At 38.8% G+C, this 16,213-nt stretch overlaps 1 protein-coding gene across 1 annotated transcript in view; it reads right to left on the reverse strand.

The window, feature by feature from the left end:
- Positions 1-16,213, reverse strand: part of CFTR (CF transmembrane conductance regulator) — a 134,572-nt gene that overhangs the window by 101,330 nt on the left and 17,029 nt on the right. The window contains exons 3-6 of the mRNA XM_065401426.1: positions 15,505-15,616; positions 4,680-4,895; positions 2,133-2,222; positions 450-613 (exon numbers count right to left, since the gene is read on the reverse strand). Of these exons, the coding sequence (XP_065257498.1) occupies positions 450-613; positions 2,133-2,222; positions 4,680-4,895; positions 15,505-15,616 (582 nt within the window). The remainder of the gene's footprint in view (positions 1-449; positions 614-2,132; positions 2,223-4,679; positions 4,896-15,504; positions 15,617-16,213) is intronic.

Raw genomic sequence — 16,213 nt, forward strand, 5'->3', positions numbered from 1 at the left:
GAGGCAAAAAAAAGTTGAGATCTTGCTTTGCAAGGCAATGGCTATAAACACAGTTGCAAAGCAACCAACCAAAACCTATATAAATACCGAGATCTGGAAACAGGACCAGATTTTGTGCTTATTTACTCACCATGGAGCCCCACTGATTTCAGTCAGGAATATTCCCCATATGTGAAATAATCTTACAAATGAATTGTAAGACTACCAATTAATTATTAATGTATTAGTCAATTAAAGAAACACATCAGCATTAGCCCAATAATATTTTTCTACTTCTCTCCAAGTGCTTCTATTGTGTTTTCTTTACTTCAGATATCTTTTTTTTGTAATCCTGTCCTCAGAAGAGCAGACTCTAATGGAGTAACATTTTTAAGTGAGGACCATAAATCTCAAAGCAATATGCCTTGTGAAAACATACAATTATTTAGAACATCTTTAAAATTTGTCACCTGTACTTCATCATCTTTCGTCCTAACCAGGCTTGGAAAAGGGCCATGATTATCAGAAAGCCAAATCCACAAAATGCTGAGGGCCCTAACATCTCCAACAGCAGTCCCATCAGTAGCACCACTTGTAAAGGTGCAATCCATACAAAATGAGCCAGTGCTAGCCCCTGCAAAAATCCACAGCAAAAATACTCAGACAATATGAAAGAGAGAGGAGCTATTGAGGTGATACTCTGAACAATTTTCACAAAGAATAGGAAAAGAATTTCCAGTAGTAAAACAAGTTTATAGAGGAGATTTTGTGGTTCTGAGCACATAGCAATGTGGGTGTTAATTACACTGAGGACATACCAATGCATATATACATTCCACACGAGCTTTGTTTTTTTCAAGGGACAAAGTTCAGTCCACAATTCTCCTCGAAGCTATATAAATACAAGGTGAAATCCTGGCCCCATATAGGCCTGTAGGAGTTTTGCCATTGACTTCAAAGGGACCAGGATTCCTCCCTGCCCCCTCCCCTGTATGTTTTCAATCACTGCCAGATGAGATAAGATATATGAAAGAACCTATGAATAATTATTTAAATTATTATGGAAAATAATTTATTTTGTTGAAAGAGTGACTAAGACTGTATATGCAATTAATTCAAAACAACCTGCTCCCTATATGGTCATCTCCCTCATTTGTTTTTCCTGGGATGGATTTAGGGCCAACTCCTGTAGTCCTGAGGGCCAAATAATGCCACAGCTAAAGCACACCCTAAGAAACCAAAAACCTCACAAGCGTTAGGCAATAATGGCTGGTACATGCAGCGAGGGAGTGAGGAAGATATACAAGCAGTGTAGAATTCCCCTTTGTGGGTTGGCAGCTCTATGATTTTGGGAGCAGGGGCATGCGGGTGGGAGCAGTTGACAGGGGGGAGATGGCTGATGCCTGCAGCATCCTAGCCCTAGAGACTAATAGCTATTTGCCATCCAAGATGTATGGTGAGGGTAAAAGTCAGTATCATACTAGCATTTGTATGACAGCATAGGTCCTGAGGGATCCATGCTAGCTATCAAGGGGTTTGGAGAGGGATGCACAAGGTAATATTTGTACTTGTACAAACAAAGGGTTTGTACAAGTTTGTACTTTGTACAAACAAAGGGTTTGTACTTGTATCCATAACCACAATAGCTGATTGTCTCCTGAGTATCACATGAGTAGTTCTACTCTTCCTGTCTTCCTCACAGCTCAGCCTTATGCTAGCTGCAGGTGGAAGTGGCATGCCTCTCCTCCCAATAGGATGGTCAAACAGACACTCTGCGACTTGAAATTCATGGATTTTCTAGGCCCTTCCATCAACTGAGCAACATACAGTACTGTACAATCCACATGCTACTCCTAGAACCTTAGTTTTCCAGGTTTATGCTGCTATCTCGCTATCTTGGGTACAGGAGATGGGCGAAGATGTGGTCTGAATCAGCATCTCACTGACTACACACCCACACATCATGTAAGTGGGAATGCAGTTTGGGATTTTCTTAAGATGAGCACAGCTCACCAGAGTTGGCCATGTATTGCCATTGCTTGACTGCAGCCATGGCGATGCTAACGCTTCTAGAACTGTTTTAAGTTTTGCAGTCACTCACTTTTGTTTCTGTGATACAACAAATACAGGAGCTTAAACAAGCAGTGACATACCTCATCAAATTTGTTCAGATTGTTGGAAAGGAGACTAATGAGTTGTCCAGTGCTTATTTTATCTAGGACTCTGCTTGACAGTTTTAATGTCTGCAAAATAATACAAAACAGTAGATGAATGGCCTTGTAACTTACTTGAATAAAAGAGAACAAATAGAAATAAAAATACTAGTAATTAACAGCCAGTGAAACAGTAATACAATGTTTCATTTGTTATCTTTGTTACAAAGAAAAACACTTATTAAATCCCTTTTATTTATGTCACTAAAATTTAATGTATTCATTATATTACTTTGCAAATATTGACTTTTTTTTAACCTAGCTTTTACTTTGTTGCATATTTCTATATGTAAGGCAAGACTGAATTACACATGCATGCTGAGTGTTTCTGTGTATGGTCCCAAATCCTCTACAGTGAATATCTTCACAAGAATTTCTTGACAGACATGGTGAAATTTGCAGGAGCAGTAGCAACTCCATAGTTAAAGTTCTATTTTGCACTTAACATGGGATTTCAACTTTTGTTTTTATATAAAATCCACACCCGACCTGTCCCAAAATTTCAGCACAAAATCTCTGAGTAAAGCTTGAAACTTCTGAGTATTTTCCAATAAATCTATTAATGGGTTTCTAATTTATAATTAGTTAACAATTAATATTTTAAAGTTCATATTCTGAGTCTTATGATTTTTCAGCCCCATGTAGCTTAAAAATAACAACTGTAGAAAGTCAAAAAGGTGTGGGTGGGTGGGTGTGGGGGGGTGTGGGGGGTAAGAATGTGGGAATTGGTCTGGAGTTATATAATTGCTTTAACTACAAGAAGAAAACAATTATTACCACTATTCATCACATAACTACATCTTTATGCTAAACAGTTAGCTAATGGAGAACAAGATTTACTTAGCTACTTCTTCTCTTTGACAAGGTATGCAGAAGGCTTTTTGAATAGTTTAGGGGAGGAATATAACACAACCTTTTGACATATGGCCCCAGTAATGTTCCTGGAATCCAAAACTGATGATTGACAGTTGATGCATGAGTAATGGCTTTTACTAGTCCAGGAGCTTTTGTATTGCATCAGAGAAGAAGATTTTCAACAAAATAGCAGCTATTTTGTTGAAGAGCAAGATTTCCATTGTTCAGGAGATTTGCTCAACAGTTTCACAAAGCAAAAACTACTGTGCTGAAGATTCTGTTCTTCATTAAACCAGTGGCCCACTTCGGCTAGCAGGTCAAGTGTATGAGTATGTTTGGGGACCCTGGAAGCATAGAGCCTAAGACTATGTCTACACTGGCACTTCTGTCAGTAAAACGTATGTTGCTCAGAGGTGTGAAAAAAACACTCCTCTGCGTGACATAAGTTACACCGACAGAAGAACCGGTGTGGACAGTGCCATGTCAGCAGGAGACAACTTTCCTGTTGACATAGCTACCGCCATTCATTGGGGGTGGTTTAATTATGTTGATGGCAGAGCGGTCTCCTATCGGCATAGAGTGGCTACACGAGCGATCTTACAGCGGCAGAGCTGCATAGGTACAACTGTGCTGCTGTAACCTTGATAGTGTAGACGTGGCCTAAGACTACCACTGGATGTGATCTGAAAAGTATATCCTCGCAGCTTGTTTTGATAGTTTTTTATCTAAGGATAATTGTTTCTGCACTGATTTGATCATAATGGGGGATGTGGTCTTTTGTTATGTAAGTACATTATCATACAGCTGTCAAATTGTGACTGTGCACAAGATATTCTTGGCTGAAGGTAATTTTGAATAGGTAAGGAGAATCATCAGGATTTTACAACAGGAATGAGCTATGATCTAAAAACTATTCCAGCACAATCCCTCTTCCACACACATATATTTCCATCAGCAATGCACTGTATTAGCTCAAAATCTGCCTGTTTTCAGTATGTACCATATGAATAACTCATGCATTTGGCTAAATATAGCTGTATTTGGTAAAAATCACAGTCCTTTTGAGATTTTCACATTTTCAAAACACAGAGCACATAAACATCTGTTACTAGACACTTTTCAGAGGAAGGAAGACTCTTGGTAGACAAATCATTTTAGGGCACCAGCTTCTAGATAATATAATGCATATATGGGCACCATAAAAAAATCAGCATTTGCCAACCATTATTACATATCACTATCTGAGAAATCACAGGGGATTTCCCCATATTTAATATATAACATAACAGTGATGAGTGTGTGATATCTGTTGGCAAATATTTACTTTTTAATGGTAACCACTGAATGCTTCCAATTCTGTAGATCAACAGTATCAATCTGAGGGCAGATTTGAGCCACTTAAAAGGAAACCTTCAAAATGGCAGCCAATAAATCACTGGGATGCATACTGTAGGGTAGCTTTTCCTTGTGCTTTATGTTCACTTTATTACTCAAACCCAATCCCTCCTATAGTTTGTTGCCTAAATCTTCCCCTCTTCTAACCCTCTTCTGAAAATGTTCTTGTGCCAGCAACATACACTAAATGCAATAATTTTGCTTTCTTATTCATTCAAGTGAAAGTGAAAAAGCTACCTTTTTGTAAATTAAACTAAACATGGCTATTCTCATTTGCATTCCTATATGATGAAGGCCAAATATAGCAGGGTGCAGAAGCAGTGTCCTCACAATGAAGAGAAGGCACAAGCCTATGCCCAGATAGTAAGCTATGGATCGCTCATGGGAGTTGGTAGGATCATAGGAGGCTATTATTCTTCCCAGTAAAAGAGGTTGCACAGCTTTGGTGACTTCCTGCAGGAGAAGACAAGAGAAAGCATTTGTAGTTAATTTCTTTTTTCAGAACAGACAACTTTTTAATTTCAAGCTGTATCAACCATTCATGCTTGCTCGCTTCACAGTGCAAATTAAAAGAAGATACAATAGCCATAAAGTGCTTGATTCACCATGGCTTTACTCCAGTTTTATGAGTTTTATGTTCTTGTAACTCCACTGAAGTCAATGGAGTTATGTCAACATAAAATTGTATTAATGCAATAGTGCAGGGGTTCTCAAACTGGGGGTCGGGACCCCTCAGGGGGTCGGGAGGTTATTACATGGGGGGTCGCGAGCTGTCAGCCTCCACCCCAAACCCCGCTTTGCCGACAGCATTTATAATGGTGTTAAATATATAAAACCGTGTTTTTAATTTATAAGGGGGGTCACACTCAGCGGCTTGCTATGTGAAAGGGGTCACCAGTACAAAAGTTTGAGAACCACTGCAATAGTGAAACCAGTCCATAGACTTTAAGAATATCTACTGCTCTTGAGAGATGTAACTCATGTTATAGTGCTTAAATTAGCAATAGGTTTCTAGATTTACTTTTCAAGCGCATAGGGGAAAGATTTTATTCTCAAAATGTGTCTTTCTCATAAAGAGAAGAAAAACTGAAGAGAAAAAATATAAGCAATTAGTCCATTCAGCCTTTCCTGTGTGTGCTAGGTAAATTTAGCTCAGTCATGCCTGTGCTGGGGGTTTTTTGTTTTGTTTTGTTTTTTGTTTTTGAGGCCCTAATTTTAGCCTTCTGAACAACTGAGTTAATGACTCAGCACATTTGAATCCAGAACCACTTTAGATGCTGGTTCTTCACTCTAACCATTGGGCACCAATCTACCTTGTGTATCACTGGACCAAATAAGGCACAGCCAGATTCAGAATATGTTCTAAAGCAAATGTTAGCAGAACAGCAGCAGCAGAAATAGGGTGAAACATAAGGGAAAGGATAGGAAATAATGAAAAGAGCATGAAATACAAATACTCTGGTATACCTATGTGGATATTCAGCGACCACTATATTTATCTTGGGCCTGAGATTACCTTTGCCCCTCATCTTTCCTTATCCCCCATTACTGCTGTCACTAAATCCTGCTGGTGTTTGCTCTGTGCCATCAGACTAGGTCTGTTTTCCGCCATTTCCTCTGTCCAGGCATTGCTCAGTTTCTCGTTTTTGACCACTACGACCTCTTCCTCTCCACACACTCTACCTCTCACCCCACCCAAAATACAGATGCAAAAATCACCTGAGTTCCTTGGTATGACTTTCTCCTTTATATTCTGTGTAAACCACAGAAGGGTTGTGAAATATGAATGAGCTCAGTTGTTTGTTTAATTGTTAGTGCTACGAACTTTGTGTGTGTGTGTCCCCTTCTCTCTTCCTGTTGTGTTTGTTTCTCTCCCAGCAAAGAGAGTGAGAGTGTCAAATACTAAACAAATAGTTCCAAAACTCTCTTTGTACAGATGTGTGATACACTGTAAATGTTCCTAAGTGGTGCCCCCAAGCTACTGAGTGCCAGGGAGAGTCACCATGCAGAAAGAGAGGAAGACATGAGCTACCGGAGCTCAGTTGTAACTCAGGGTTTTCAGTGATAAATAGGTCAGGACTTTCCCCTTTGATTTTTCTTTTCCTCGCTACACTCTTTAAATTATTTCTGGTTATCAAGATAACAGCATTAACAACTGCTTTTACATCATGTGTTACAATCTCATCTGAATAGAAAACTTAGTTGACTGTTTCAACACAGGAAATGAAAGTTTATACCCTGAATAGACCACCTTTGTTAAGTACTACCTTTGCTGGATTAAATATAATTGTGTCAACACAAATACTGTAAACTTGAGTCCTGGTTTGACAAAGACAATAGTGTTCTTAGTAGGCAGAAGGAGAAGTGTTTACAAAACACACACACACACACAACATTAGGCAGCTGTGTTAAGACCATCTGCATCTATGAGCAGCAAATCACAACTTCATACATCTCATAAAAATGCAAAACAAGGACATGGGCAGTGCTTTCAAGGACATGGGCAGTGCTTTGTTTCACATTCCCTGAGATTCCAAGGTAAGTATTATACATCTGTCTTAAGTAGCATGTGATCTGGTATTTATAATTTATTCCATTTATGCGTCAGCGGAAATACCATGCTCTGCTACTGTGTTTGTTGTATATATAGAAATATCAAATACATTTTCAGCTAATTGAGTCAAGGTGATTTACCAGTTTACAGGAACATACAAAGAATAATGACTGGCAATGTGCCACATTATTTGCTATATCATGTTGGCAGGGGAGGTGGGAAGAAATTATTATTGTTTTCCAAGAGAGATCATATATGTGAGAGACTTATATTTAATACACACAGAGAAAGGCAAATTTAGGTATTTTTCATATTGTTCTGTCTTGTAATTCTGACAAGTTAACAGGTAACAAACATTAATATAACTTTAACTAGAATGTCATGCCTACCTGGTATGAGATATGTGAACCTGTGTGGGAACCAATAGGATTATTTAAAAGAATATTCACCTACTGAGTCACTCTGAATTCTGCAGACATTAATCATAGAAATGTAGTGCTGGAGGCAACCTGGATATTTCATCAAGTCCAGCCCACTAAAGTTTAGGCAGGACCATGTAAACCTAGACCATCTCTGACAGGTGTTTATCCAAACTGTTCTTAAAAGCCTCCAATGATGGGGATTCCACAACCTTCCTTGGAAGCCTATTCCAGAACTTCACTGCCCTTATAGTTAAAAGCTTTTCCTAATATCTGACCTAAACTTCCCTTCCTGCCAATTAAGCCAATTCTTTCTTGTCCTACCTTCAGTGGACATGGAGAATAATTGATCATGGTCCTCTTTATAACAGCCCTTAGCATATTTGTAGACTGTCAGGTCCCACCTCAGTCTTCTTTTCTCAAGAACAAACATGCCTTGTGTTTTTAACCTTTCCTCATAACCAGGTTTTCTAAACTTTTTATCATTTTTCTTGCTCTCTTTTGGATTCTCTCCAATTTGTCCACATCTTTCCTAAAGTGTGGCACCCAGAATTGGACACAGTACTCCAGCAGAGGCCTCACCAGTGCTGAATAGAACAGGGCAATTACTCTACAACACTCTTACTCATACATCCCAGAATAATATTCGCCTTTTTTGCAACAGCATCACATTGTTGACTCATATTCAATTTGTGATCCTTTTCAGCAGTACTATCAGCAAGCCAGTTATTCCCCATTTTGAAGTTTTGCATTTGTTTTTTCCTAATGAAATACTTTGTCCTTATCTTTACTGAATGTCATTGTGTTGAATTCAGACCAATTCTCCAATTTTTCAAGGTCATTTTGAATTCTAATCCTGTCCTTCAAAGTGCTTGCAACCCCTCCATGTTTGGTGTCATCTGCAAATTTTATAAGCATACTCTCCATTCCGTTATTCAGGTAATTAAAGAAAATATTGAATGGTACTGAACCCAAGACTGATCCCTGGGCACACACTGGATACTCCCTCCCAGCTTGACAGAGAACCATTGAGAACTACTGTTTGAGTATGGTCTTTCAACAAGCTGTGCACCCACTTTATAGTAATTTAATCTAGAGAACATTTCCCTAGTTTGTTTATGAGCATGTCATATGGGACTATATCAAAAGCCTTACTAAAAATCAAGATATATCATGGCTACTGCTTCCCCCTCTATTCACTAGGCCAGTAATCCTGTCAAAAAAGAAAATTTGGTTGGTTTGGCATGATTTGTTCTTTACAAATCCCTGCTGACTATTCCTTATAATCCTATTAGGTGCTTACTTGTTCTAATATCTTTCCAGGTATTGAAGTTAGTCTGACTGGAATATAATTTCCTGGGTCATCTTTGTTCTTTTTAAAGGTCAGTACAATGTTTGCCATTCTCCATTCCACAGGACTTCACCTGTCCTCCATAAGTTCTCAAAGATAACTGGTATGGTTCTGAGATTGCTTCAACTCGTTTCTTAAGTACATTAGGAGGAATTTCATCAGGCCCTGCTGACTTGAATATATCCAACTTACCTAAATATTCTTTAGTCTGTTCTTTCCAGATTTTGCCTTACATTCCTTCCCTCTAGTTGTTAATATTAATTGCGTTGAATATCTGGTAACCATTAATCTTTTTAGTGAAGACTGAAGCAAAATAGGCATTGAACACCTCAACCTTCTTGAGTAGCACCCAACCCCATTTTTGCATCTGTCCATAGAGTAGCTCAGCAGTGGACACACAAATGGTCAGCTCTAAAATTACACAACAGGAGAATTTCAGGAATATTCATTCTGTTACCTACATTTAAAGTGCTATAGTGTAAATGACAGCAGTAACAATTACCCAGGTATGGCTATGTTGATTTATATTGCACCAAACTGCATTAGAGGTTAAAAAACCCAAACAAGTACTTTGAGAGCAAGGAGGGGGAAAGTTAAAACTGTTTCTGCATTTGTTTTACAGTTAATTTGCCTGAATGGACACTAACCAATATACTGTTATGCAAGTATGCTTGAAAGAGAGTATTGTACAGAGGTATTACAACTATGCGCACAACTAAGTGGTTAACTGGCTAGTAAATTGCTTGCAAGAAGTGTGGGTTTTTTTCTTTAAAGAGACGTCTAATGGTGGAGGAATATGAATGTTTAGGGCAGCAGGGAAGCAGATACACTGAACAAACTAGGAACAGTTCGATGCGCCTAACACAACAATTTTTGAAAGTGAATTATAGCATCCTAGGATGCCAGAATGCAAGTGTCTGCCCTTCAGTAACATCATTACCTAAGGTGCATGAGGTGTGTGTGTGAGAGAGAGAGAAATTACTAGATCTACTGAGAGCAGAACTGTGGTGCTGGTTGCAACAGGTGCTATACGAATAGCAGGAATTCAAAAGGAAAGCAAAGGTAAAACCCATATTCAGAGAGAGGCTGCAGAAGGGTATGGGACTGAATAAGATTTCTAATGGTGACCAACAAGTGCAACATGAAGGCACACACCCACATGCACCATTGGCTTAAGGCTCTGTTCCCACTTAAATCAATGGTGAAGCTCCCAGTGGGAGCAGGGCTTGAAAAGAAAATGAACAGTTTTGACAGAGGGATTTTCTCTTAGTGTTTGCCATAAAAACCAAGAGCTTTATCTCTTTGTCTGGTACTTGTCGTGAAAGGTACAGAATTTGCCTCCAGTGTGCTATGTTTCACACACATCCTTAATCTGATGGTCAGTGATTTCTTAAGCAAACAAGAATGTGGAGAATATGTACGATCAAGCTGTGAGTCAGCTTTGAAAGCCCACTGCTGTTCTGCCCACATCTACTTTCAAATTCTGCTTCATTGAAGATGTTTCCATGGGGAAATTACCTTTCACATAAACACAGTCCCACTACCCCTCCACACACACAAATACAGGTACTTGCTCTTTCCAATTCTAAAGTCTGAGACACCCCCGCCCCCACCTCAATGCCACCAAATATCTAATAATGCACACACAACTAGTTGAATCAGATTTGTTTTCCTGAAGCTTAACTTCAGTGGACACTGGGCTACACATCTGCGGCCACCTAGTCATCTGTCATTTGGAAGAAGAATTAAATATGGGACGTTGTCTAGTTTCGTATATGTACAGTGAGTATGCAGATATAATAACCTGGATTGGGAGAGTTTCACAATAGTATACAGCACAATTTTACAGGTTTTTTGTTTTGGAATTTTTACAAAGCCTGAAGTCCTCACTCAGACTCCAGTGGGAATTGTGTTCATGAGACTCAACATCTGGCCCTATTCCAATGCTCCAATTGTCAGCCTTCGTTTTTCAGCAATCACTTTAAAAGTATCTTTTGGCCTCTATCAGATAGCTAGTTTCTAATCCATTTAATATTTTGAACATTGTTTTTGTATAGTGTTAACTTTTTAAACACAATGTCGTGAGGAATACAGAGCTCTAATATGCTGGAGCAGCCAGTGTCAGTTTATACTATTTTCTTGTTAATTTCTTTATGCAGAAAAAGTTAGGGCCAGAACCTTAGACTGAATGTTTGGCTGTAGGTGTGATTTCCCTTGTTTTTGTGAGTTTGAGCCAGACTCTTACAGAATCATTGCTACACACTAGCAAATCTTGAACTGTATACATGTTACAAAGGACTCATTGAACTGTCAGTTTTTCTGTATTTCCTTTCCCCATCATTGCTGATTACAAGATATTTTGTATAAACAGAGACTTCTCTTTCCTAATCAGTCTTCAAAGCTAATCCTTCTGCCACTGAATAATATTACAGTCCAGTGCTTGTGACACAAAAAAGGTTTCCCTGTTGGTGAATTATGAGGTCACAAAGAGGGATGGATTAAGGTTAACTGGCTCCCACAAATACCCACCCCAAAACCCTTAAAGATTCAGGATTTAAAGATAGCCCATTACTCCCTGCCCTATCTTCATTCCCACACCAAGAAACTCTAACTCCCTGCCTGAAAAGCTAATAGTATGTTAGGAACCATTAGGAAAAGGACAGATAATAAGTCACCAAAAATCATAATGCCACTATATAAATGCATGGTACACCCACACCTGAAAACTGTGAGCAATTCTGGTTGCCCCATATCAAAAATGATATATTAGAATTGGAAAAGGTATAGAGAAGGGGAAAAAAATGATTGGGGCATAGAATAGCTTCCACATGAGGAGAGATTAAAAAGACCGGGACTGTTCAACTTGGAAAAGAGATGACAGGTGAGGATACAATAGATGTCTATAAAATCATTAATGATGTGGAGAAAGTGAATAAGGAAGTGCTATTTACCCATTCTCATAACACAAGAACTGGGGTCACCTGATGAAATTAATAGGCAGCAGGTTTAAAACAAACAAAAGAAAGTATTTCTTCACACAACACACGGTTAACCTGTGGAACTCTTTGCCAGAGGATGTTGTGAAGGCCAAGACTATAACTGGGTTCAAAAAAGAACTAGATGCATTCATGGAGGATAGGTCCATCAATGGCTATTAGCCGATATGGTCAGGGATGCAACCCCATGCTGTGGGTGTCCCTAAGCCTCTGACTGCCAGATGCTGGCTCTGGATGACAGAGGATGGATCGCTCGATAATTGCCCTGTTTGGTTCATCTGGCATTTGCCACTATCAGAAGACAGGATAATGGACTAGATGGACAATTGGTCTGACACAGTATGGCCATTTTTATGTTCTTTTGAACCTGCCTGCTCCCCTCCTTTTGCACAGTCCCAAATCATCCCCCTCTTCACCTCTAAGGGAGTTGAGGGGTAGAAGTATCCCAGGCAATATCTCTTGAGAAGCTGATAAAATTCCATGAGTGCATTTGGGCATTCTGATGATTTTGTGGTGGGAATATGTGAAATGAGGTTGGTGTGGATGTTAATCTTGCCTGGATTGGTGATTTCCTTGATTCTTAGTGATTATACACAGAGAAAATGCATTTGAGCAACCTGTTCTCAAAGATGCTTGATTAATTTTCTGTGGGAATACCAGTTCACGCAGACACCCAGACACCAGAGTGAAGCAGAAGCCGATGCAGGCTATCGAGCACAGATACACTATGCCCTCCAAGTAGATGAGCAGCCACAATCTGCACTAGCTGAATCTTCTCGGTATCCCCAAGTGGGCCAGAGTAAAACAATCAAATCCAGAGATAAAGAAGTAATAGAAAACTGTAATAAGGCGTGAATCCAAGAGAAATGTGTGCAACGTCAGCATGTAAATGAGTTGTCCTGCTGAATGTCACCAGGCCTGAATTTGAGTGTGTCTGTGTGCATGTGCAAATTCAACAAAAACCTGTGTACTTCTGTTTCTTTTAGTATAGTGGCATTGAACATCACATTTTAAAAAACTATTAACTTACAGTACTATGGCTCCCTCATTCTTGTTCCTCCTCTTTTTCACTTCCATTTCATCAGCACAATTTTCCTTCTAAAGTATGTTATGTTACTTTTCCTCAAACCCTTTGCCTTTTCCAGTGCACATTTCCCTCAGACTATCTTCTCCTCTCTCCTTCCTTCAATGTTCTATTCTCTCCTTCACTTCCTCATCTTCATTATTATTATTATATATTTGTATATTACAGTAGCACCTTCTCCAGTCAAGAATCTGGGTCCAACTGTGCTAGGCACTGGATAGATAAACAACAAAGAAGATGCTCCCTGTCCCAGAGAGCTCACAGTCTAATTTAGTCTTTGCCTGTCTGTACACACAAAGAGAGGGGGAGAATTGGTTGAATCCTGAGCTCCTATTTTCCTGCTTTGCACACCTTCACCAATGCAAAATAGTCAGAAAGCTATCTTAAAGGGGTAACCAAGGGAAAACAGAAGAGTATTCTGGTGGTGTATACCGGGTAACTTCTTCAGGCAGCTCTAAACTTCCCCATGAATGGAGTGTAGGACAGGACAAGAGGAAGCAGAGTACATATCTCTCCAACCAGATCCTTGCTGGGGTAGCTTCTGACTGCAGACAGTGTAATTTAGAGGAGCCCTGCGGCTGTTCTAAATTATGCCAGGCACTATTTCAGATACTAGCCAGCTGAAAGGTGGTTTAGGAGCCACCCTTCCCTGACACCTTTCCTCATCTGAGGATTGAGCCCAATATTTCTGTTAATGAATGGAGATATCCTATCTTCTAGAACTGGAAGGGACCTTGAAAGGTCATCAAGTCCAGCCCCCTGCCTTCACTAGCAGGACCAAGTACTGATTTTGCCCCAGATCCCTAAGAGGTCCCCTCAAGGATTGAACTCACAACCCTGGGTGTAGCAAGCCAATGCTCAAACCACTGAGCTATCCCTCCCTGTCTATCCAGAAATTGTGCCTGTCTGTCTATAGCTAGGAAAACAGAGACTTTTTGTATATGCAGTTAGAGAATTTTGATAAATCTGGTTTAAAAATGAAAAAGATCCTTTAACTCTTACATTCTTAACCTGAAAACTCCATAGAAGTGATTATTCAGCATCAAGTCTTTTATTTTAAAAATGTAACCCAACATGACAGAGTTCTTAAAATACTAAACTACACATGGCTGATGTGAATGGTCCAAAATATCCATTCAGTGCTCATAGACTCATAGGTTTTAAGGTCAGAAGGGACCATTATGATCATCTAGTCTGACCTCCTGCACAACGCAGGCCACAGAATCTCACCCACCCACTCCTGTAACAAACCCTTAACCTATGCCTGAGTTATTGAAGTCCTCAAATCGTGGTTTAAAGACTGCTGTTGTGCATAAGAAGGGTTACCCTTAATTTATAAGAACATACGGTATGTAGTTGGTTTCACATGTTTTTGTTTTTTGTTTTTGTTTTTTAAAGGTGGTGGTTATTAAATAGTTTTTGAAAAGGAAGCAACAGGATTAACCAATAGAGGTAGGAGTGATGATTACATGAATGTAGGAGTGATGGAAGCTCTTTGCATTATGTGTCATTTCCTTCTTCTTAATTCTTTGAATGACAAGTCTAAATAACAAATCTTTTTCAGTAGTTTTGAAGCCAATACTTAGTTTTGTTTTTTTTGTTTTTTTCCCCCCAGATTAAACAGAATGCTAAATTTTACAACTTCCCGCTTCTTCATTGTATTGTCCTTTTAGACTTCCTGACTCCATTTTTTGTCTAATGATGCCCAGAGCTACAATCAATCAGCTGTATGAAATACCACTGTGTTTTTACTGACAAATTTGTCAGTAAATTGTAAATATGCACACATAGCCTCAGAACTTGTTAGCTGTAATGATGTCAATCAAGATTTGGCTTCAAAACTACTGAAAAAGATTTGTTACTTAGACTTGTCATTCAAAGAATTAAGAAGAAGGAAATGACACATAATGCAAAGAGCTTCCATCACTCCTACATTCATGTAATCGGAAGCCATTATCTAGAACATCGCACCATTATACACATCCTTTGGGCCAAATATTGCTCTCTGATGCACCAGCAGACATACAAAAGAATGATGCTAATAGAGTCATTCCACATTTACACCAGTGTAATAGAAAGAATAATGTTACTCTTTTTTTCTTTCAACAGGGTAATGAGACTATTGCAACATCAGCAATAAACCTGTTGCATTTGTTTGATCACAATGCTACCCTGACCTTAGCCACAATACACCATAGAAACTAACAATCAGTTTTACACAATCTATTGGTAAGAATCCATAGTCTAAAGTGAAATTAAAATAAAATGCTGATTATATGAATTGAACTCCTTTTCATGTAAATGGGAGATGCTCATGCAGATCACTGGTAGCATGCAATAATTTATTTTATATTGATAAAAATATCTTACAGCATTTAATTCCAAAGGATATTAAAGAACTTTACTACTTCATAGACTAGATGTTAAAACCAAGGTCCTGATACATTTTGGGGGTTCAAGGCACCAAGAGCCAATTGTGAAACTCCACAAGCTATGTATACTCTGCCTCCCCAGTATCTGTAGCATCTGTGCCCTTGTAATCTTTACACACGTCACAGAGAAGAAAATGTAGTTCTTAGTATGATTCCTCAGTAATTTAGCAATCACCAGGATTGCTACCAACATTCAGAGTTTACTCAAAACAAGAACAAATCTTACCCCTAAATATAACATTATTCCATAAAACATAAATTTCCAGAAAAAGCACCGTCGAAGAGCGTTAATAAGTTTGGGTTTTTTCTTTGAAGTTGCCAGCTCCCTGTCCCATTGTCTGAAAAGGAACCAAAAAACAAGACCATTAAGTTGTGTGAGCAAATATGTGAGTCTACAGCTCTAACATAGTTCAATTCACTCAAGTATATCCAAGGAGATTTAGCTAAGGTGGCTGATGAAACAAAGCCTTGCAGAGACCCCAAAGATCTGACCCTCATTGACTTGATAGCTCAATAAAAGTTCAAATCTAGTTCACCCACATATTTGGCAGATTTATATACTCAGCCATACATCACCCTGTAGGGAGTTAATTCATGAAAAGGTCACGTTGTATGTTTTAAAGAAACCTGCTGTACTTCTTAAGACCAATACACAAATAATAGGCAAATAAAAGTTTTGGAGCTCCTCCAGTTCCTAGCAAGAAGAAAACAAAGAGAAGCTATTCTAAAATGTGACTTTTTAAAAATGGACTGATTAGTTTTTGTCACCACTGAAGAGACTTTTTGATGGTAGCCTCCTAGTGTACAGTATATCTTCCGTCAGAAGCAGAAAGACAAGTTTACTATTTATACAAATTATTTATTTGATAATTGTAAATTAATACTTTTAATTTTTGGCAAATAAATAAAGATAATGTGCATTCAAATGGAAAGAT

Source organism: Emys orbicularis, chromosome 1 (genome assembly GCF_028017835.1).
Source record: "Emys orbicularis isolate rEmyOrb1 chromosome 1, rEmyOrb1.hap1, whole genome shotgun sequence".
Lineage (NCBI taxonomy): Eukaryota > Metazoa > Chordata > Testudines > Emydidae > Emys > Emys orbicularis.